General features: G+C 36.6%; 1 protein-coding gene across 1 annotated transcript in view; it reads left to right on the forward strand.

Annotated features, from left to right (window-relative positions):
• IL1RAPL1 (interleukin 1 receptor accessory protein like 1) overlaps nt 1–21,359 on the forward strand; it is a 1,341,257-nt gene extending 1,319,898 nt beyond the window's left edge. Inside the window, exons 10-12 of the mRNA XM_029241535.1 lie at nt 4,014–4,157; nt 19,149–19,319; nt 19,769–21,359. Coding sequence (XP_029097368.1) covers nt 4,014–4,157; nt 19,149–19,319; nt 19,769–20,487 — 1,034 coding nt within the window. The 3' untranslated portion in view covers nt 20,488–21,359. The remainder of the gene's footprint in view (nt 1–4,013; nt 4,158–19,148; nt 19,320–19,768) is intronic.
• The last annotated feature ends 3,683 nt before the right edge of the window (nt 21,360–25,042 follow it).

Here is a 25,042-nt window from a genome sequence, read left to right on the forward strand (position 1 = left end):
AGGTGTATTAGTCTTTACGCTATAAAAATAACGTACTAACTGAGGAGCAAGCACTATTGTGTGGACTGTGGGGAAAGACACATTTCTTTTCCGACTTACAAGTTTGTTATAAGCACACCGTGCTTCTCCATGTAATACTACGGAGGTTTCTGGGGGAGATCTGAGATACTGTCAAGATCTCAGAATAAGTTAGCTCTTTGTAAATGCTGTTTCTTGGTCTAGTTTTGGGTATCCCTAGTATTAAGAAAATGACTATCATATGGCTCAGAAGAATTTTTCTAGCTTTATTGCTCACACTCTAGGTATATGTAAGTTTTCATATGTTTGTACCTTAAAGGAGGTATTCATGTGACACATGACCATTTCTGTAATTGCTAAGCCTCATCAACCCTGCTCTCTTTTTCTCATTACATTTTAGACAGTATTATTGGTTAGCCTAATAAATAGTATATTCAAGGTAGTATATACAGTTTTTTGAGTGGCTCATGACATCTAGCAATGGGAATAATTCACATTTGGGCAACTACTTCTCTGAAAACAAAAAAGACTTAACTGTCATAAAATTTTTCTCTTACACATATTCAGTTTTTAGAAGTTAAAAAAAATGTGTGTGGAGACCAGTGTTACAAATAGCATTTGAAGAAAATGAGAATGCTGCTTACTGGATTAATAGAATTATATTTCAGGCATAGTTTTTGATTGTTCTAAAAGCTATTCAATGAGATACGGGTGTGTAAGGCATGCTAGATGCCCAGGCCCAGTGCCATGGTTCCAGAATCAAAGGACGTGCTTAGGGGCACCATGAAAGAACCATTCTCTGCCTGGGCACTTATCTAGAGCAAAGCATCTGTCCTGACTCGCAGCTTTCCTTACAGCTTCTTCCCACATAGCCCTTGGGTTAGAACTTATAATGACTCTTTTTTTTTTAAAAAATCAAATTTTTAAAGAATTGAAGTACAATTAACATAAGATAAAACACATAGATCGTAAGTGTTTAGCTCAATGAGTTTTGACAAAAGTATATATCAATACTTGTATCTACACCTGAAAAAAGACACAGAGGTTTTTTTTTTGTTGTTGTTGTTGTTGTTTTTTTACCCCATTATGTTCCCTCTTTCCCCTTCCCAATAAAATTTCCCATCACCCATCCACAAAGCATCCATTTTGTGATTTCTATCCCTGAGGTTTATTTTGGCCTGCTCTTGGACTTCATTTAAATAGAATTATACGGAAGGTATTACTTTGTGTCTGGCCTTCTTCACCTAACATAATTTTGTGAGATTCATGCATGTTGCAGTAGTTCATTCTTTTTACTGCTGAGTATATTATATCACACGGTCACACACAGTTTGTTCATCATATCCTGTTAATGAACATTTAAGTTCTTTCCAGCTGTGGTTACTATGAATAAGACTACTCTGATTCTTGTACAAGTCTTCTTGTACAAGTCTTCTTATAGACATCTGCTTATATTTCCTTTGGGTAAATACTTAGGAGTGTAACTGCTGTTCATAGGGTAGATTCATATTTAACTTTATTAGCAGCTACTCAAAATTTTCTAATATAGTAGTACCATTGGGCACTTCTGCTAGCAGTGTTTGAGAGTAGAAGTTAAGCATTCTCCATTATTTTTTTATTTCTTTTCTCACACAACAAATTTCGGAGTGATGAATTCCAAGTGTGTAATGCATTATATTAGAAAACAGAATGAATATTAAAAGGAGCCACAGTCCAATATATACACTACCAAATGTAAAATAGATAGCTAGTGGGAAGCAGCCGCATAGCACAGGGAGATCAGCTCGGTGCTTTGTGACCACCTAGAGGGGTGGGATAGGGAGGGTGGGAGAGAGATGCAAGAGGGAGGGGATATGGGGATATATGCGTATAGCTGATTCACTTTGTTATAAAGCAGAAACTAACATAGCTGATTCACTTTGTTATAAAGCAGAAACTAACATACCATTGTAAAGCAATTATACTCCAATAAAAATGTTAAAAAAAAAGTAGCCATAGTCCAGATGCTTCTCTTTCCCATTATATCCAGTGTAATTTAAATCAGGTTTTTTCTGGTATATAAATTACCCTATGGGCATAAGTTAGAGTTTTATACAGGCTTCTATGTGTGGTGGAGTTTAACTGATATCCTGAGAGAACAAGACTCAGTGTACCCCACAGACTTATCTACCCACTAATCTTTTCTGTTCACAAAGTAGTGGGAAAACATTATACTAAATTGGGTTTTGTATTTTATTCCTGGTACTTTTGTAGTACTATCTTGTTGTAGTCCCTCACAAGATTCAGCAGATAAAGCTGTCTGATATTTACAAATAAAAAATATATAAATTTCCTTGAGGTACTTTTTAGTATTTCACACTTCGTATTAATTCACTTAGACTCTAAAAGATTTAATAACTCACTTTATTTTTTCTTTCTTAAATTCATAAAGTCCGATCACTTTTTATAAGTTTTTCTTCTGTGTCCTATTTAATTTTAACAAGAACGGAAAAATACACTTGATGAAACAGTAGTTTGTATGTATTTTTTTATTAAACTGTTGAATTAGAAATGAAGGACTAGATAATGAGAACTATGGCTGAGGGTTTTTTTTTTCTGTAATCATCACAGGAAAAGTGACATCACATGCAAGCGCACACACACACACAAACATGTCCTTGTGAGAAAATTATGGCCATACTTTGCAGATTATTAATCACTGATACTACATTGCACCCATGATGATTTCACCCTATTTGTAAGATCTCAGGAGTGATCTTGTAACCCAAGAGTACTTGTCACTGCAAAGCCACAGATTATTTTAAAGTTCTCAGTCTAAAACTACACTGACTATGTTACAAAATTAGATAACCCATTAGTGGATTGTAAATTACAGGATCAAAAATGCCATTATTTTAGAGCCATAATTTCAGGAATATTTATCTTTAATGGTAATTAAGGCAACTAGTATTTTTCAAGGTAGTTGTCAACTGCAGGGAACAATGGATACCCATCAATAACATTTGGACTATTATGATCAATGTCAACATGCATAAATAGGCAGTTAAAGTGAGTTTCAAAATCTGTGCATTTTTATCCCTTAAATTTTCTGATCATTTTTTATGCAATATAAACATCCAGTAGGAATAAGAGAACTTGTATACAGTGAATGGCAGGAAAATTCCTCTTTTGGATAGAATGTAGTAACATACCAAGTAAAAGCGGAAAGAAAGGATAAGAAAAAAAAATGTTAAGTAGCTTAGTGAAAGGAAAATACTACCAACATAGTCTGGTGTGACATCCACTAGAGAGCCTATTTCTTAAGCCCAGGTTAGCACTCAGCCTCCAAGACCGTGGTCAGCCACATTGACACCACTCTATTCAGAAAGCTACAGGACAAGTGTTACTGCTTCTGACAGGAGCCAGCAGACAGTATTCATTAGGTGGTCCACCCAACACTCTATGTGACAGTCCACACTGCCCTTCAGGAACTGTGCTGTTTGACCCCTCATCTCTTCTCAGCCCCAACCCCCAGGTGACAGCTCAGGTGGGAAGGATCAAGATTCATATTGGGTGAGTTCAGAAACCATCCTGGCTTAAAAGCTTCATACCACAGGAACCGATTTTTCTTTTATCAACTCCATGAGCATAGCTTGCAGGATTCCCACAAGGGTTGGGTTTATATGTAAGAGTTACTCGCACCCCAGCAAGCCCAAAATTATAGTTTCCAATCAGGTATTTATAATTCTCTCAGTCCAAATGCAATCTACCAATATAGGTTCATTTTTACCAGAAGCAATGTTGCTTAGAAACACAGCTACCACATACTACCTTATCTGGTTACCAAGGCAACAGCTAGAAAGTTATCAAAAGATCAAATTCTCAGGCAGAAAAGGAAGGGGTTGTGTTAATCCATTACCTACATCTGATCTCATCCACAAAACTGTGAAATCAAGTTGAATTTATGATTTTGTATGTGAATATGGTATAATTCCCTCTTGTAATCTTTTTTTTAGAGCTGATGTATACAGTTGAACTTGCTGGAGGGCTTGGTGCTATCCTTCTGCTGCTTGTTTGTTTGGTGACCATCTACAAGTGTTACAAGATAGAAATCATGCTCTTCTATAGGAATCATTTTGGGGCTGAGGAGCTGGATGGAGGTAAGATGAGTTCCCTCTTTTAATGTTCTTTCTGAATATTCTCTTTCCTGCTTTTGTTTTTCTGAGGGGAAGAAAAGTTAACTGAATAACCATTTGCAGCAGCTCTTACAGTCTTTCAGTGTTCAGTTTGTAAATTCATCTTTTATATGGAACTATATGTGTGATGCTTTGCAGCCAGTAGGTATTTTCCTCTGAAAATTGTAAAGCAATACCTACTCTTTTTAGAATGGTATTCCAAACAGCACTTGCGAATTACAAACGCTGACTGGAGTGTTATCAGTGTTCATTTTCTCTCACCTTGTAATCAGTATTGAAAGTCCAGCTTTACTTCTATATAAGTAAGGAGTGTCTCTCTTTTTTTTTTTTTTTTTTTTTTTGCCGTACGCGGGCCTCTCACTGTTGTGGCCTCTCCCGTTGCGGAGCACAGGCTCTGGACGTGCAGGCTCAGCGGCCATGGCTCACGGTCCCAGCCACTCCGCAGCATGTGGAATCTTCCCGGGCCAGGGCACGAACCCGTGTCCCCTGCATCGGCAGGTGGACTCTCAACCACTGTGCCACCAGGGAAGCCCAGGAGTGTCTCTTTTAATTGTGTTCCCTGGCCCAATAGTTTGAAGTGAATCTCAATTTGTTCCTTGTTTAGACTGGTCAGTTATAATAAACAGTACCAAATATTTTAGAAATCATCCAGCAGTCTTTTCAATCCTGTTTATTTAGCTATATTTAGACAGGCTAATTTTTATTCCAAGTGGGGACCAACAAATAGGAAAGTGTACAAGCAAGTTGTTTTCATAATAATAAATCTAATACTTTTACTTAAGTTGGATAAGTAAATATTGTTTTTGTAGAAATCATAAGTATTATTTGCCTCTGGTCAGTCATGAATATGTGTACAATCTAAGAAGAATTTGGAGTCCTTACAATTGAGCTCCATAAACCGCCCATGAGAGGACTAAAGTTTCCTTTTTCCTTTTTTGGTCATTTGAAAGTGAGTCATAATATAAGATAGACTTGCAATATAGGAAGCATATGTGAAGTGACAATAAATTGTACAGATGGTCAAGGTTTCTTGATCATTTTTGTAATCTCTTTTTATTGACTATTCATTTTTCACTAATTGGTACAAAGGAAAATAAAGCAATTGCCCATGCTACCACATTTCCAGGGGCCTCTGGAATAAATCACATTTATTTGTCACTTTGTCAGACTTGTGAAGAAGAGCCATTTATTCAGCATCCCTAACACTCCTCTCTTGTTAACCTTCTCCCCTTCCCATCAGGGTGAAGTCTGTGCTGCAGCAAAGCTGTTTGTTTGTTGGTTTTTTTTTTCATTTTAAAGTACTGATTAGCCTATTTATTCTTTGTTTCTAACTTTCTTGCCTGTTCATACAAATTATTGTTCAGTACTGCTTCAAAGAGATATGAGAAAATTGCCAATGTCAGAGTCGTTGTTGAGTGAGAATCAAGCAAAGTGCTAGGCATTCTTAAAATCATTTTTGCTAAGCCTCAAAAAAAAATCTAAGATCAATGTTATAATATCCATTTTACTGATAAAGCAACTGAGGCTCCCAGTGGTTAAATAACTTACTAAAGAAGATAGCACTAGTATTATTGTAAGTGGCCAAGATGGGATTTGAATATAGGTCTATTTACAAAGCCTGTATTTTATTGGACACTGAGCCCCTATTGTTTTTAGCTTTTTAAAACTTTGGTGTGTTCAATATAACCTAAAGATCTGCTGTTGCTTGCACAGTTAGCATAGTAGAAAGTATTTGAAAAAGCAGATTACCTAAACAAGTCTCACTTTATCTATTTTGAACATATTTTGTGTTCTGAATGATATGAATGATTTCACCGAAACTATCAATTTCCAGTATAATTTTTTGTCGTGTTCTGAATGGTAGAATATTCTGAAGAGTTTAGTTGCCTCTAAACCTATGTCTCATCCCCTTAGGTCCTTCTACACATGCTATTATGGTTGAATAAATATCTACTCTTCCATTGTTGAAAAATTTCTCTGACATCATCAAATCCCCATTCTTCCTAGCTCTCCCACAAGTCCTTTCTTTTTCCAAAGAAGAGATAATTGTTAAGAGACCCCAAACTTTTCATATTCTTGACTTGGCTTCAAAAACTGTAATTTGAAAGTCAAAGTTGATCGGTCTTCTTTATTCTTGGCTACCATGTTATCTCCCCTGAAAAGGGAATACATAAAGTGCTCTTGGAAGGAAAGGCAAAGAGTGTGAAGAAAAAGAGGGAAAGAAAGTTTACCTCATATTTTGAAGTAATGTCAGAACTATGGTGATTGATAATAACAGATTCACTGACTATTTATTGAATATGTATTAAATGACAAGGGCTGTGTTGACTATTTTATTGATAGAGAGCTATACAACCAGGAAGACAGAGTTCAAACCCAGGTCTAAATGACTCCAAATCCCCCAAATTTCCATCACTGTATCAGACTAGGAGATGGACTATTTGGCATCTAGACACATTTAGTCAGTTCCTTTCAAGTCATTGCAATAGGCATTACCTGGCTGTATCAGTTCTATATCAAAAGGATTCTATTTTTCCAAGATGGAACATATTGATGCTTTGCTCTCTTAGTTTGTTCACATCACTCCTTGTTCCCCTCTACACAGCCTTACATTTTATTGTTTCCCCTAGACTCAGGCCTTAGCACTTCTCTTCTAATTCTGCAGCACCACCTTTTTGGATCACATGTACAACCCTGTCTACACTTGCATTTGTGTACAAATGACTTCTAAATCTAAATGTCTTTCTCCCAGTTCTCTTGTTATCATTTTTTTCTCTGCTAACCTGTTGGTTTTCTCCACTATGATAGGTCCCAACCGCAGCTTTTGAGTCACGCACCCCCCAAACTCATTTCTTATCATCCTCCATTTTACGTCTCAGTTCTTTGTATCATCCTCTACCTCGTTTGCTTCACTTCCTCCGCATCTGCCATTTCCAATTAGTAATCATGGTCAGTTAATTGTACCTCCTGAAAATAGACTATTCCCTCAGTCTTCATTGCAAATGCCTTGTGCAAACCTCCTACACCACCTTCTTAGCCTTTTTCTGTTCCCCTCCATTTGATCCTCCACACTCGGCCAGACTTCTCTTTCTAAGTACAAATGTACTGTGATTCTCTGAAAAAAAAAAAAAAAAAAAAAAAGAGCATGCCCCTATGTTGCCTGCCGGAGCAGAAAGTTTTCTTAGCTAAGAAAGCAACTGCTGTAACAGGGTGACCCAACTTACATTTATAGCCTGGCCACCCCCATGGAATCTGATCATGCATAGTGCCAGTTAAAAGGAGGTGCTGGTGTTTGGACAAACACAGCTATTGAGAATGGACCAAGACAATGCAGTTACACATAATTCTCAGGTCCCTTTGAGTAAATGAGGTAACCATAATGGTTAGGGGTAGGAGAAGGTAAATTACTCCTCTACCACCTTGATTCCACAAAATAGTGAAAGAAAATTTGGACAAATTCTGCTGCATATACATTTATTAACAAACAATCATTTAACCTATCCTATAAACTTGAAGAAGTCCCAGCTCTGTGTCATGTGAGTGTGTGTGTGTGTGTGTGTGTCTGTGTGTGAGTTCCCAAAAAACCTTGCAAAAAACCTTGCCCCTGAGGCAAATGTGACAATGCCAGTGGCAAGATTAGGCTAACCATCTAAAGACACCTAAGGATATTCTTCATTAACTGGGTAGTGATACAGAAAAATGTCATGCTATTAAATGAAAAGCAGAAAACAAAAAGATTTGTATACTGTGATCATCAGCTTTGCACATCCCTATGTCTCCATGTAGATAAGAACTGAAGGATAATATTTAAACATGAAAACAGCATTGTAGGGTGTTATGATTCGAGATGTTTATACTTACATTTTTTCAAAAATTCCTCTAATATTTACCATCTTTTCTATTACATGTAACTTTTTACATTCTTTCTGAAATAAATTTGAACTTATGAAAAAAAAATTCTTCATCAGGACACAGGACCATTTGGAATCAAGCCTGGAACAGTTTCCCTAAGGAGGCAGGCCACTGACCCCACTAGATACTTGAGGGGTGGGATGTGTTTCTAAATGATGTCATGTTATCCATATGTCTTTTTTTAATTGAAGAATAGTTGATTTACAATGTTGTGTTCGTTTCAGGTATAGAGCAAAGTGATTCAGTTATAAGTAAAATTCTTTTTCAGATTATTTTCCCTTATAGGTTATTACAAAATATTGAGTATAGTTCCCTGTGCTACATAGTAAATCCGTGTTGTTTATTTATTTTATACATAGTAGTGTGTATATGTAAATCCCAAACTCCTAATTTATTCCTCCCCCCCTTTACTCTTTGGTAACCATAAGTTTGTTTTCTATGTCTGTGGCTCTATTTCTGTTTTGTAATTAAGTTCATTTGTATCATTTTTTTTAGATTCCACATATAAGCAATATCATATGATATTTGTCTTTTTCTGTCTTACTTCATTTAGTATGCTAATCTCTAGGTCCTTCCATGTTGCTGCAAATGGCATTATTTCGTTCTTTTTATGGCTGAGTAATATTCCACTGTGTGTGTGTGTGTGTGTGTGTGTGTGTGTGTGTGTGTGTGCCACATCTTCCTTATCCATTTATCTGTCAATGGACATTTAGGTTGCTTCCATGTCTTGGCTATTGTAAATAGTGCTGCAGTGGACATTGGGGTGCATGTATCTTTTTGAATTAGAGTTTTCTCTGGATATATGCCCAGGAGTGGGATTGCTGGATTATATGGCAACTCTATTTTCAGTTTTTTAAAGAACCTCCATAGTGTTCTCTATATAGCTGTACTACATTCCCACCAACAGTGTAGGAGGGTTCCTTTTTCTCCACACCCTCTCTAGCATTTATTATTTGTAGAATTTTTAATGATGGCCATTCTGACAGATGGGAGGTGGTACCTCGTAGTTTTGGTTTGCATTTCTCTAATAATTAGTGATGTTGAGCACTTTTTCATGTGCCTTTTGGCCACCTGCATGTCGTCTTTGAAGAAATGTCTATTTACATCTTCTGCCCATTTTTTGATTGGGTTGTTTTTTTGATTATGAGCTGTTTGTATATTTTGGAAATTAATCCCTTGTCGGCTACATCATTTGCAAATATTTTCTCCCATTCTGTAGGTTGTCTTTTCGCTTTATTTATGATTTCCTTTGCATATGTCTTGAGTAGCACTGATTTCAACATGGAAGGTCCATTTCGAAGATCTACTATACTTAGTAAAAAGCCACTAATTTTAGCAATGAAACTTTATTTCTAACATCCATTGTCCTAATTAATGAAGCATCTACTTTTGATCAGAAATAAAGATAGTTGAAGTGTTTGTAGTGGCTCTGGAGTGTTGCCTTATTCTAATTAAATGCTAGCTGACCATCCTCATAAAGGCAACCTACTGTCTCTAGAGCTGAACATACACTAACATAATATCCTACCATCTTTGCTGGAATAATTACAAAAAAAAATACAGTTATCACAACAACCAGAATCCTTTGCCCCTCCATACCTCTGACTGGGGTTTCCCTTCCACTTTTGTTTAAATGCTTGTATAAAGGTAGTCCTTTCTTCCTTCCTTCCTTCCTTTCTTCCTTCTTTCCTGTCTCTTCTCCCTCCCTTCTCTTTCTCTGTCTCATATACAATTCATATATCCCCCTAACTTACAAAGATTCCCCTCTTAATCCCAAGGTCTAGTTATTTTCTCCTTCATCTTTACTAAAATGGTACTTCAGGCACATCATTTTTGCAGCCCTTTTCACTTTGAGTAACGAGCACTTACTAGTGAATACTTACAACTTGTAGAGCATTATGAATTCAGGATTCCTTATCACATTTATTTATTTATGGGAGCAGAAGGACCTCTTTTTTGAGCTCCTATGGATTCAAATAGTCCAGAAAAGTACCAAGTAGTAAAACATGTAAACTAGAACAATATTGTTAAATTTTCAAAGTGTAAAACTCAATCAGCTTTATTTTCGAGTATAATTGTCAGATGCCACCATGGCTGAATTGACATGAAAGGTGGAATTTATTAATACAATGACATTCAATAATCACAAAATTAAAATATTAATATATGCTTAATGTTTTGTTTTGTTTTGTTTTTTTTGCGGTACGCGGGCCTCTCACTGCTGCGGCCTCTCCCGCTGCGGAGCACAGGCTCCGGACGCGCAGGCCCAGCGGCCACGGCTCACGGACCCAGCCGCTCTGCGGCACGTGGGATCCTCCCGGACCGGGGCACGAACCCGCGTCCCCTGCACCGGCAGGCGGACTCTCAACCACTGCGCCACCAGGGAAGGCAATGCTTAATGTTTTTTATTCAAAGATCTATCATCTATTTCTGCAGAGTTTTTAATTGAAAAATTATTAGTTGGAAATATAAAAAAGCATATGAAGGCAAATCTGAAATACAAGAAAGAAATGACTTAATTTTTTTAAAACTCTTATTTATTCAAATTATGTCAATGCTAGTTTTTAATGATCGCATAATTCTGTGCTAATACACTACATGCAAACATAGAAAATCGCCTTTTAAAATGAAATATACAGTTCATCATTGGGCCCTACCCGGGTCTCCTTTTGGTAATCCATTTGCTGAATAATGGCCTCTGTCACTAGTCAATTTCACATATGTGACTTATAAATATTTGAAAGTAAATTTAAAAAAACAAGTGGCCACCTGCCAATAACGTCTGACAACCATTCAATAGGCGTTTAAAGGTTAAAAACTCCCAAAGACCTGAATGTCAATCCCAAGCCATTTATATTGTCAGTAAATCTCTTTCCTAGCCCACATCCAATATAGCCACCGCCTTCATCTTGATAAGGGAGTCTTCAGTCTACATTTTCTTAAAAGCTCTATTGTTCTAAAAAATCCATGGATCCTTTGGCTTCTCAATCCTTTTAAAGAGAATTGACAAATATCCTCTCATATGTCAAAGAGGAAAATATTTATTTATCATTTTTCCAACCACTTTTTTTTATTCCTGTTACACAGTTCTATATTTTCCTTCTCTCTTCAAGATTTCTTAATAATATTTTTAATTCATATTTTTATTTCTTAACTCTCCAGAGTCTAAACGTTTTCCCCCTCAAATATATCTTTTTATAAAACATAGTAGTTCATTCGGTAAATTGAAGGAGAAAATTCTACCGGACTAATTGTTTGACTTAAAGTAACAAAGCAACTAATTAATTGGTTAGGTTTGGTGTTTTTGGTTTGTTTGTTTTTCTTTCTCCCCCCAGCTTTATTCAGATATAATTGACATGTAACATTGTGTAAGTTTAAGGTATACAGTGTGATGATTTGATACACATATATATTGTGAAATGATTGCCACAATAATGTTACTTAACATATCCATCACCTCACATAATGATTTCTTTTTGTAGTGAGAACATTTAAGATCTATTCTCTGCAACTCTCAAGTATATAATACAGTATTGTTAACCATATTCACCAAGCTGTGTATGTATCCCTAGAAATTATTTTTCTTATAGCAGGAAGTTTATTTACTTTGACCAACATCTCCCCCTTTCCCCTGCCCCCAGCCCTTGACAACCACCATTCTACTCTCTGTTTCTATGAATTCAGCTTTTTCAGTTCCATATTGTAAGTGAGATCATGCAGTATTTGTCTTTCTCTGTCTGACTTGTTTCACTTAAGCGTAATGACCTCAAGGTCCATCTAAATAAAGTGGAAGGTTTCCTTCATTTTTATGGCAGAATAATATTCTACTAAATAATATTCTACTGTGTGTGTATGTATTTTTATATATATGTATATATATATGTATACACACACACACATATACATATTTCCTTTATCCATTCATCTGTTGATGGACACTTAGGTGGTTTCCATGTCTTGGCTATTGTGAATAATTCTGCAGTGAACACTGGGGTACAGATATCTCTTTGAGAGAGTGGTTTCATTTCCTTCGGATATATACCCAGAAGTGGGATTGCTGGATCATATGATACTTCTATTTTTAATTTTATGAGGAATCTCCATGCTGTTTTACCTAGTGGCTGCACCAACTTACATCCCCACCAACAGGGCAGGAGGGTTCCCTTTTCTCTACATCCTTGCCAACAGTTGTTACCTTGTCTTTTTGATAATAGCCATCCTAAGAAGTATGAGGTGAGGTCTCATTGTGGTTTTGATTTGCACTTCTTGATGATTAGTGATGTTGAACATCTTTTTATACACCTTTTGGCCATTGTATGTCCTACATGGCTTTTTGCTATTGAGTTGTATGAGTCCTTTATATATTTTAGATATTAACCCTCCCCTTATCTAATATATGGTGTGCAAATATTTTCTCCCATTCTGTAACTTGCCTTTTTATTTATTGATTGTTTCTTTTGCTGTGCAGAAGCTTTTTACTTTGATATAGTCACACTTGTTTAGTTTTGCTTTTGTTGCTTGTGCTTTTTGTGTCATAGCCAAAGAATTGTTGCCAAAACTAATGTTAAGGAGGTTTTCCTTATGTTTTCTCCTAGGAGTTTTATGGTTTCAAGTATTACATTTAAGTCTTTAATCCATTTCAGATTAAAATTTGTGAATGGTGTGAAATAGGGGCCCAAATTTATTCTTTTGCATGTGGATAGACAGTTTTCCCAACACCATTTATTAAAAAGATTATCCTTTCCACATTGAGTATTCTTGTCCCCCTTGTCAAATATCAACTGACCACATATATGTGGGTCTAGTTCTGGGCTCTTGATTTTGTTCCATTGGTCTATGTGTCTGTTTTTATGTCAGCACCATACTGTTTTGATTACTATAGCTTTGCAGTATAGTCTGCAATCAGAAAGTGTGATGCCTCCAGCTGGGCTCTTCTCTCTCAATATTGCTTTGGCTATTCAGGGTCTTTTTTGATTCCATATGAATTTTAGAGTTTTTTTATATTTCTGTTAAAATTGCCATTGGAATTTTTTTTTTTTTTTTTTTTTTTTGCGGTACGCAGGCTTCTCACTGCTGTGGCCCCTCCCGCTGTGGGGCACAGGCTCCGGACATGCAGGCCCAGCAGCCATGGCTCACGGGCCCAGCCGCTCCATGGCATGTGGGATCCTCCCGGACTGGGGCACAAACCCCGTCCCCTGCATCGGCAGGCAGACTCCCAACCACTGCGTCACCAGGGAAGCCCGCCATTGGAATTTTGATAGGGATTATATTGAATCTATACATAGTTTTGGGTAGTATGGTCATTTTAACAATATTCACTATTCTGATTAATGAACATGGGATAGCTTTCCATTTGTTTCTTCTTCAGTTTCTTCATCAGTGTCTTATAGTTTTCAATGTACAGATCTGTCACCTCTTTGGCTAAATTTATTTTTCAGTATTTTATAATTTTTGATAATATTCTAAATGGAATTGATTTGCATATGTTGATCCATCCTTGCATCCCAGGAATAAATCCTGCTTTCTTTTTTGCCCATGCCACACAGCATGTGGAATCACAGTTCCCCAGCTAGGGATTGAACCCATGCCCCCTACAATGTAAGCATGGAGTCTTAACCACTGGACTGCCAGGGAAGTCCCATAAATCCCACTTGATCATGTTATATTATCTGTTTAATGTACAGTTGAATTTGGTTTGCTAGTATTTTGTTGTGTTTTTTTGTATCTATATTCATTAGGGATACTGGCGTATAGTTTTCTTGTAGTGTCCTTATCTGGCTTTGGTATCAGGATAATGCTGGCCTCATAAAATGAGTTTGAGAGTGTTCCCTCCTCTTCAATTTTTCCTTGGAAAAGTTTGAGGATTGCATTAATTCTTCTTTAAATATTTAGTAGAATTCACCAGTCAAAGTAGTTGCTGGCTTGAGGATTTCTGTCTGATTCTTTTTTATGGTTTCTGTTTCTTTCATAAAATTCTCATTTTGTTCATGCATTGTTTTCTGATTTTGTTAAATTGTCTATCTGTGTTATTTTTTATTTCACTGATGTCCTTTAAGATGATTATTTTTCATTCTTTGCTGGACAAGTTGTAGATCTCCATTTCTTAGGGCTTGGTTACTGGCGCTTTATTAGTTTCCTTTGGTGATGTCATATTTGCCCGATTCTTTGTGATCCATGTATCCCTGCATTAGTGTCTCTGCATTTGAAGGAGCAAACATCTCTTCTAATCTTTACACACTGACTTTAGCAGGTAAAGTTCTTCTGCTGTCTGTTCCCCAGGCCAGTGGGATTACCTCCAGAATCCTAATCATTCTGGGCTGGAGCTAGTTTTGAGTCTGTTGCCAGGTCTGCAGTGAAGTTCATGGTTGGCAGGCTTGTGAGCAGGAGCTCAGGTTCACATGGATCCTGTCTGGTCTCTGGATGGAGAGGAATGCCTCTAGTACCTTGTTCAGTAGTATAGCACTTGGACAAGTGTTCACTTCAGGATCCACAATCGGGTCTTCACTCGGTGGACCTATTGCCAGGTGTGTGGTTGGGTATGTCTCCCACCAGGTTTCTTGGAGGGCTTCTATCTGGTCATTGGATGGGTCCTTGGGTGGGCAGGACTGGCTCTGTACTGCAGCTGAGAGGATACATGCAAGGGATATCTTATTTGACCATCTTGCTGACTTCATTCCTATTTTTCTTTTTTTGTGGGAAATTACAGTCAGAATCTCTTGAAAATCATGAAAAGAGTAAACCAATGACTATATTAGAGCTTATGAATATTATTACAGAGGGTGTGTACATCAACTGCTTTCCATCTCTGTAGTCAAAGAATTATAGTTGAAGGTTTAAGTTACAGAAAATAAAATTTAGAGAATAAAGTTCAGAATAAGAAATATATTGTTGTACTCTCTTGTTATGACTAACTAGTTTTCAGCTGTTTATAAACTTAAGTTGAATTTAAAAGATCACAGTCCTACCTTTAAAAATATTAGCAGAATTTTTTTTCTATGATTATAAAAAATCTCAATTTTTCAGTTTCTTATACACATTAAGATTAGTCAATGTATGTTCTTACAGATATAAAAAAAAATCTAAGAGATATTTCCCAAGATTCAGATTCAGCTGGTAACTGGGAAAAAAGTAGAAACCTTAGAATCCATGTGATTTTGAATCAGAAAACATTGCTGAATTTAGCATGATATCTGGCCTGGTGTTTGCAGTCTGATAATTTTCAAGTCAGGAGTTTGCTTCTGTGGGTAAATAAATGCCTAGCCCAGTACTGCACTGACATAGACTCTGGGGAAAGAGAGGAATTAGATATCAATCAAGTGTCCCATTGATTTGAGGGAGGAAGCTGCTGCAGATGCTTGCAAGGGGCCTTATTACCAGAATAACCGACATGTGAGCGACTCCTTTTTATCTGGGAGATATTAGCTTAAATGTTATAAATTCACTCAGATGACATAAAGAGATAGAAAACTGACTGAGACCACAGCACCTCTTCCCAAGGTTCATTTAAGCTTAATACAGTTACTGAATATATTAGTCTAGGTAAGAATTTATCCCCTTTTTGATGAAAGGGGATTTTCAGCTATTTTATTTAGAGCACATGCCCTGTAAGTATCAAGACCACTCATCATGGAGCTGAGGCTGCAGTGTGTAGGTTTTGTGGTACTTGGATCAATTACCTGGCAGCTGACTGCAGTTCTTTGATGCCTTTGAGACCTTTGGGTACCTATACCCTGTCCTAGAGCAGAATTTCTCAAAGTATTGTCCCTGGACCGGCAGCAGTACCACCTGATAGTTTGCTATAAATTCAAATTCTAAGGACCTATTCCAGATGCTCTGAATTGAAAACTCTGGAGGTGGGACCTAACAGTCTGTATTTTATCAAGTCCTCCAAATTGTTGTCGTTCATGCTTCAGCATGAAAACCACTTTTTCAGAGAAGTTTACGAGGACTCTGAGGTCTTCAGCTGAGTCACAGTGAGAAAATACAGTTCAAGATTATTCCAAAGGAACTTTGCTAAACTTTGACCCTGTAGCTCCTAGTAATTACTTGAGGAGTCCAGGCAGCTTGGAGTGTGTATCACCAAAGACATCTCTCCTAGGAAATGACCCAAATCTTGAGAAAATCTCCACACTAGCCATAAGGTATGTCATGTGATACCCAAATGAGAGGCCATTCATTCATTTCATCAACAGATATGTTTGAGCATCTACTAAGCCCTAGTCACATATCTGAGTCAAGGATCTTGTGGTCAAAGAAAGAAGATAAAATGTGAGCACAATAATATAATACATGGGAAAAGAGATCACCTTCAACTCAATGATATCAGGCTCAGATTCAAAGGAAACAACTGCACAGTTAGCTGCTGTTTTTTAGACAACGGATAGCCATAAATATTTTTCAAGCTACCATAAACACAATCAATCAGTGGTGAGGTTTGGAAAAATAAATTTTGTGATTCTATGCGGAATGGGCCAGAAGAATAAGGAAATGGAGAGGGAAGACCCACTAAAATATAATTATAACAGTTGAGAAGAGAGTAGGGCCTCACCTAGGATGGAAACAGAATCCAAAGGATTTTCACCAGTGAATGGCTGTGAGGTTATTGGTAATGAAAAGAGATAAGTGGAACATGCCTCTGAAGTTTGGAGACTAAAGATATGAGATTGTTATGTTAATAAAATTTAAGTGAAATAAAATGTGAAAACAAAGCTTGAGATGAGAAGCTTGTTTCGTTGTGAACATGTCAAATGTGAGGTACATGCTGAGCATCCAAATTAAGGGGTCCAGGTTACAGATTCATGAGAAAGAAGACGAGATTGGACATCTACATTAGAGAGACGTCTACACAGAAGTGGTTGTTGATGTCATAGGAGGAAAGGAGATTTTTAAGGGAAAACAGACTGAAAGACAAATGAAACAGGCCACAGAAAACATCTTGAGAAATGACAGTATTTATGGATTGGAAGAGAGATGTCCATTGAAGAGGCAGGGGAACCAGAAACAGTGTCATGTAAGCAGAAGTGATATCCAGCTGGAACTTACGAGTATTGGTGGACCATTGTTTACATATCCTCTGAGTCATAAGTGCTCTGTTCTTTTTGTTGTTCATATTGATCTGGTTATCAAATATTTTTTAAGCCTACAGAAGGCAAAAAGCAAAGAATGAGAATCTAGTCATTATACACCTCAGGTCTGAGCAAACTTCAGCACTTTACAGTACTTTGTAAAAATCTGGAAGAGGAAAACCTCCCAGAAAGAAAGTAGTATATGCATGAAATCATTCTACAATCTGCAGTCTGGCTTAAAGAGTCCTCCCTTTGGCCCATGACCCCTGTACTACTCTTTGCAACACATTTATCCTCTGGAAATAGATTGTTGACTTGTCTACATCTTCTACTAAACTGGAAGCTACTGACCCATATTGCAAAGGGGAAGATTTTATCTCATAGATATGGCATGTGATTATCTAATAAATTGACATTTTAATTAAATACTAACTGGTATTATATTATAGCTTTATTATGTGCTATTTTCTATGATTTCTTACTCAAATGAAGTATTTACATCAACAAAATGGTACCACTGTAGACTGCTGGCATGTGTGCGTAGACATGGTATAACAAACATAATTATTATTTTTTGTGAAAATTGAATTTTATTTTTACTATGTACAACTATATCCTGGTTGAAGAATAAAGAAAATACCAAATACCAAAATATGATAGGGATGATTACATTTTTTTTTTTTTACCTGAAGTGTGCTTTAAAGAAATCTTCCATAGCTAAAGGTTCTTTTCCCCAGGGATCCTATAGTAGAATTGCTAGCTTCTTATATGCCTGTGTTAACTTTAGGTGAAGTAAACAGGTTTTCGAGTTTTCCATGACAAGTTATAGAAGAGAGCTTTAGTGTCTTTGAAGTCAAAAGGAGTGTCCCAAAGCCATCCAGAGCAAGTCATGGATGCCCCTGTATCTTTGATGTTTTATACCCCAAAGATTTTAAATTTTCTATACCAAATGCCCAGTTCATTTTGTTCTGAAATTTAAGAGTGTTTCAATTCAACTTGATCTAATAATCAAATAATACAATGACAGTCATTGGGAAAGAAGCACAAAAGAGACCTAAGCATATTGATATTGATAGGCTCAGCATACTGATAGTATTTAGAATTGAGGTGAATTATGAATCCTGATATCACACTCTGAAAAGGAAATTCGAGAATGAGACTATGCAGAAGATAAATGACTTCTTATTCTAAGAAACAACAAATGAGAATTTGGGGATGTTTACGTTAAGATAAAAATAATGCACGATAGTAGTCATCAAATATTTGAAGAGTTCTCATGTAAATATGGGGAAGAATGAGGAAAGAAATCAAATTTTAGAACTAAGTTTCATTCATTTATATTATAATTTTGGATTCTTATAGTCAAACTGATTAACATGATGAAAAATAATTTGGCAATAATTTACATGTAAGGTAAATGAAGATCAGGAAAACAATGTTTTTCTATAATAATTCAGCATACTAAACTCAGTTCTAAAATCCAAGAACCAGCTCCCAAAGAAAAATTAATTATTCCAAATTTCATTTTATTTTTTCCCCAAAAGAAAATCAGCACAACACACACAACCTAAAAACCATTCCTCAAGCCAGTTTCAGTGTTCTTTCTTTGATTATGTGAATGTACATTTATGTAGAATAAGAACGTACTATCCAAATATGTGGCTTTTATAAGCTGTCAAAATTCTCTATGATCTGTGCATCAAAGATGTTGAGCGTTACCATTTCATTGCTCTTTTCATTAATTTTTCTCCTACTGTCTTAATAACAACAAAAATAGTGACTCCTTTATACCCCAAAATTCATTCCACGATACTTGGCATTATTGTATTCTTAATGAAAATTAACAAAGACTTCTTTCTTTGGCATCCCAGAAGTGGGACACTTGGAGATATTTATGAAATGAGGTGAATGTTCTCATGTCCTACTGTTTTCTTTGTAGAGTAGTGACTTCAGCTTTACTCTGTAATGTTCTTGACAGATAATAAAGATTATGATGCATACTTATCATACACCAAAGTGGATCCTGACCAGTGGAATCAAGAGACTGGGGAAGAAGAACGCTTTGCTCTTGAAATCCTACCTGATATGCTTGAAAAGCATTATGGATATAAGTTGTTTATACCAGATAGAGATTTAATCCCAACTGGAAGTAAGTTAATGTTTTCATTTAAGAGTGTGCATATACTTGTGTCCGTCTGTGTAATCATCGTTTTTAAACAGAATTTAAACTTTTAGTTCTTCTCCGTCTTTCAGTTTCTCAAGAAAGAAATGGCATTATGTGTTCAAATGAAAAATAAGTGTTGATACCCCTGAGGAAGCTACTTCTGTTATTCTATAAAGCATCTCATGTTATAAGCCTTGACATTTAAAGAAACCAGATGAGAGATTTGTACCTGGGAAAACATTTCTATCTTTGAGAGAAGAAAAGTCCCATACTCTGTTCAAAGTGATCATTGGCTGTTTTCATCTTCTCAAGGGTTTACCTAATAGCAAAAAGAACCAGCAATTCTCATTTAATGTGTGAAAGAGAATTTACTGGGGCGTTCTGGACCCCATGTTCAATTTGCTTATTCTGATGAACCCTCTTCTCTGTTGTAGCGTATATTGAAGATGTGGCAAGGTGTGTAGATCAAAGCAAGCGGCTGATTATTGTCATGACCCCAAATTACGTAGTCAGAAGGGGCTGGAGCATCTTTGAGCTGGAGACCAGACTTCGAAACATGCTTGTGACTGGAGAAATTAAAGTGATACTAATTGAGTGCAGTGAGCTACGAGGAGTTATGAACTACCAGGAGGTGGAGGCCCTCAAGCACACCATCAAGCTCCTGACCGTTATTAAATGGCATGGACCAAAATGCAACAAGCTGAACTCTAAGTTCTGGAAACGTTTACAATATGAAATGCCTTTTAAGAGGATAGAACCCGTTACGCACGAGCAGGCTTTAGATGTTAGCGAGCAGGGGCCTTTCGGGGAGCTGCAGACTGTCTCAGCCATTTCCATGGCTGCGGCCACCTCCACAGCTCTAGCCACTGCCCATCCAGATCTCCGATCCACCTTTCACAACACTTACCATTCACAAATGCGTCAGAAACACTACTACCGAAGCTATGAATACGACGTACCTCCTACCGGCACCCTGCCTCTTACCTCCATGGGAAATCAGCATACCTATTGTAACATCCCTATGACACTCATCAACGGTCAGCGGCCACAGACAAAATCGAGCAGGGAGCAGAATCCAGACGAGGCCCACACAAACAGTGCCATCCTGCCGCTGTTGCCAAGGGAGACCAGTATATCCAGTGTGATATGGTGACAGAAAAGCAAGGGACACCCCGTCCCTGGGAGTCTGAGTGGAGTCTGCAGTCCAGTGCCTGGAACTAAATCCTCGACTGCTGCTGTTAAAAACATGCATTACAATCTCTAGAACACGAGGAAAAACAGGGTCTTGTACATATGTTTTTTGCAATTTCTTTGTAGCATCAGTGTCTTTTCCTGTTTTACCATGTCTCTTACCATTACATTTTTTGACTTTGTTTTATATGTCATTGGAATTTGTAAATTTACCTTTTTTTAAAGAAGAGACTTATGTATAGATAGAAAACCCTTTTTTGCTTCATTAGTTTAGTTTTAGAATGGGTTTTTATTTCCTTTCCTTGATTTTTGTTTTGCTTTTAACATTTCCTTGGGGTGCTTGGACAAATCTATCCGATGGGACAAGGAGCGCCGGATCCTCTCTTGGGTTCTGCCTAGGATCAGCAGGGCCATGTGGGCCTTCAGAAAGCAGTGCAACGAATGCCAGCATTGCCATTTGGGAAAAAAAAAAAAAAAAGATGAGAAGAACACTTGTTCATAGGAGGGCCGTGCCAATCAGAGCCCTGAATATCTTCCTTGTCCCACCTCATTCCCCACCTCTACCCTTCTAATGGCGGCATGATGTGTAAACTCTGAGAAGGGCTTGGGGAGGGTCTAACTGTCTTAACATTTAATTCACTGCTCGTCAGAATACACTCCAGACCCAAAAGTGTGCTAGTCACTTGACAGTGACCACTACAGAGTGCTAAGAAGAGAAGATCAAGGGCAGAAAATGGGGGAGAGTGTGCTGTTTCCGTTTTTTAAATGAGTTGATGTACCCTTATATAAATATATATATATATACATATATATATATAAAAACACACAACAAAAGAAACAAAAACAAAAAAAAGCAAAAAGACAAAAAAAACAAAAAAATCAAGCCCTATATTTGGAAAGGCATGAATGTGTTTGTGGCTGTTTTTGTTTACTATTCTACTTCCTCTTTTCCCTCTATAATTTTCTGCAAATGAGATTATGTGCAAATGCCTGGCAAGTTAACTCAAAAGGGTGAATCAACACAAGTCAAAGTGAAATGTACATTGAAGGCTTCCAAACCAAAGGGAAGGGCAGGATGTGTCATCAAATATGTTTTGTCACCTTGTATTATAGAAAATGTTATTTTCTAAAGAGTCAGTGCAAATCTGTGAAACTTATTATGGGGTCCCTTTGTATTTAAATGTTAATTTACTGTATTTAATTTTCAGTGCTATATTCAGAATCAAGTGTTTGGTTTCAGTTTGTGAACATAAGCAACACTTATTAATATCAAAGTGTTTATATAAGCACTCAGGAGGTCAAACATATGAATACCAACAGAAATCAGTATTTTCAAAATAAACATTATTTACACAAAATAGTTTTTAAATTAGGTGAGAAGGTATTTAAAATAATTAATTTTTACTGTATAAAGAATTAGTTTTACTTTAACTGTATAATTCTATCTGTCAGAAACAGAAAGCTGATGCTCCCAGGAAATTCATCTCTTACCATTTAGTTTTATGTTTGAATGACATAGCAGCTAATACATAGTCATGTTGAAAATGATGAAACATCAATCATAAAGGAACTTGCAGAGGGCAGAATTGCTAAAGGGAAATATTACCTAAGTAACTTTTAGTTTTAAAAAAAAATCAGTGTGATGAAAACACTGATAATAGAACTCATGCATTACTTTAGTGATTCATTATAGGAACTTCCATTCCAGCCATCGTCTGTGGGCTCGTGTAGTGAGTATTGTATGTTTGGTTTATTCCTACCACCATATAATGAGAAAACAATTCTACACTTTTGGTCACAATACTAAGGTATGAGTTGGCCACACACACAAAAATGTAAACTTCAGTAGAGTTCACTGGGGAGGGTAAAACTGAATTGCAGATGTATGAGAGATGAGTATAAGAATTTTGTAACAATGCAAACGTCTCATATTTGTGTGACAAGGTAAAGGACCTTTAGGATGTGCATTGATTTTTATTAGCTAAAAAAATGCTTATTTCCCTGACAACTCGCCTCGGTCCTTCTCTACAATCTGTTCTTTATTCCCGTGCTCCCCTTGGACCTGTGTCACATTTTCACAAACCAGAACTGAAGCTGCAAGGACACATAAACTTTAAGGTCAGCTTTGCACATTGGGTTATTTTCAGAATCCAAGAAGGCCATTGTTTACTTTGTACTATGGACACCTGTCAGGGACTGGTGGCAGTCAACCTCATTGGACTGGATTCCAGATTCCCCCAGTGCTCAGAAAACTGCAAACATGGCAATGGCCTGGTTTATTTCTTTGGTTTTTTTTTTAATTTTTTTTTAAGTGCACGATGAAAGTGTGGAATAAATGTAGAGGAAGTATTCAGACCACAGTCATATTTTAGGCATCCATAGGTGTTAATTTAGCTGCATTGGGAGTACATTTTTTGTTCTATTTTTAGTGTAGATTTAAGAACTTTGAATAGCATGATTCAGGGATTGATGGGTAATATTTGATATTCTCACAACTTAAAAAACGTTTTTTTTCCTCTAATGCTTTGTCATATTTTTTAGAAAATAAATGGAAGAAGAAGCTATCTATGGCTTTAGAAACATTCCTCCCAAGTATTCCTCTATCAGCTCCATGTGAAAACAAATGAAGGAAACTGTCATGTGTTTACGTGCTCTATGTTTAACAAAAGTTATGTTAGAATTCACAATAAAGAGAGAAAAAAATGTATTTTCCCTAGTGCTTAGGTTTCATCCTTCTCTTTTTTCGGTGGGGACTGTGGGGGATAAGGATATTCTAGCTGTAAAAACACAGTTGAAAGTGTGAATATGTTAGCCAAGCAGAGGGAGATAATCAGCGTCTGGACTTGGACATGTGTGTTGTTTGGTATTGCCTGTTTGTCATCATTCGCTGCTCAGACTCCAGTGTGACATGTTATGGATTCGTAAGTCCACCTGGTTCTTTAATGTAACCTCTACTTGCTGCCTATGAGCGTCCTACCCTTTATACTGGTGCTCAAATCTTTGATTATTTAATTTGTAATCCATTCCATAGGTCTTCTATGGGCAGAGAAGAAATTTGTATCTCATGCAGCCAGCTGATTTAAGTTAAGATCAATTTTATGAAATAAATCTAACACACGATGAGTTCAGACACCTGAACCTACTATAGTTCTATAGATGAACCCTTGATTGTTCAGTCAACCATTTTGCATTTATTACTTTCTTCATAGTATATGTATTTGAACCCTATTGACTTAAATACCTAAATACTGCTTTTTTCCTTATTTCAATATTATTTAGCATTTTATGACAAGAACAAATAATAACTGAGAGCCGACCCTAAACTCCAAGTAAGTTTTATTTATCCTAGAATAGTCATTAACTTTTGACAGATACCATCTATGTAAATTTAGATCACCATTTCTAGGAAAACATTAATTCATACATTGGTGAATTATCTTCAGATTCTGGAATGATACCCTAGTTCTCCTTTTTCTAAGAAGTATTTTTTTATCTTGTGCTTAATTTCTTTCTTATTTGAATTTAGTTTAAGTTTATATCATTAGTCCCAGAAGAAAGCTTATTCAAATTCAGAGGAGACCATTGATGCTGTGCAAGTAAAATGACTGAATGGAACTAAGAGAATACATAGACACAGAAGTGGAAAATCCCTTACTGTTCCTGATCTGAACTTGCTTGGTCATTATTCCCACTATTGTTATAGTTGATTAAAATAGGTGAAATATTATTAAATGGATTAGAAATCCTACCTACATATTCCCTATTGCTGAAGAATTTTTTTAACAACATATACAGTCATTACAAAGACATGATAATGCAACTGAGTTCCCTAAAAGGAGCAGCCTGTCAATGGAAGCAGAGCTAGCTATTCCTTGCCTTATCACTAACCCTTCCCACTTTATTGTTCTGAACAAAGAAAGTAACCAACAGTTAAATTTGCATTATCCTTAACAACAGACCTTAAACTTGGGTTTAAGGACACCTTGAGTCTGTAAGAAGGATTAAAGGAAATAACGAAGCACTTGAAATTTCAGACAGAGTTGTGAATGTGTACAAAACTGTGATTTCTGGGATGTTAGTCTCAAAGACACCCATCACCTAAAAAACTGTCGATGTTTCAATTTAGAGCGTATTCTCAGAAACTGGCATTCAGATAAACCACATGTCTTGTAGGCACTGTTGTGGCTACTATTCCTTACCTTTATTCATGAAAATTCAGGGGATGACTGTTGTTCTTTTAACAAACAGAGGCAATTCCTCTTCCAGCATGACCCAGCTTTGTGGGAGGATTGGTTTACAGTGAGGAAAAACTTTGATTGATGACAAGTAATTCATGCCCAAATAAGTAAGAGTTGATAGTTTATTCATTTCTTAATTTACTCAAAAGATACTTGGGGGTGGGGGAATGTGAAATCATGCAATGTGGCATGACGCCTTATTTCTTTAAACTTTTTTATGGGTTGATTTAATCATTCTACTACACCGAAACTAAGAAGAATTAATTTAGTGCAGGAGTA

This window comes from Monodon monoceros, unplaced genomic scaffold (genome assembly GCF_005190385.1).
Source record: "Monodon monoceros isolate NGI ecotype Baffin Bay Population unplaced genomic scaffold, NGI_Narwhal_1 Super_Scaffold_22, whole genome shotgun sequence".
NCBI classification, from domain to species: Eukaryota; Metazoa; Chordata; class Mammalia; order Artiodactyla; family Monodontidae; genus Monodon; species Monodon monoceros.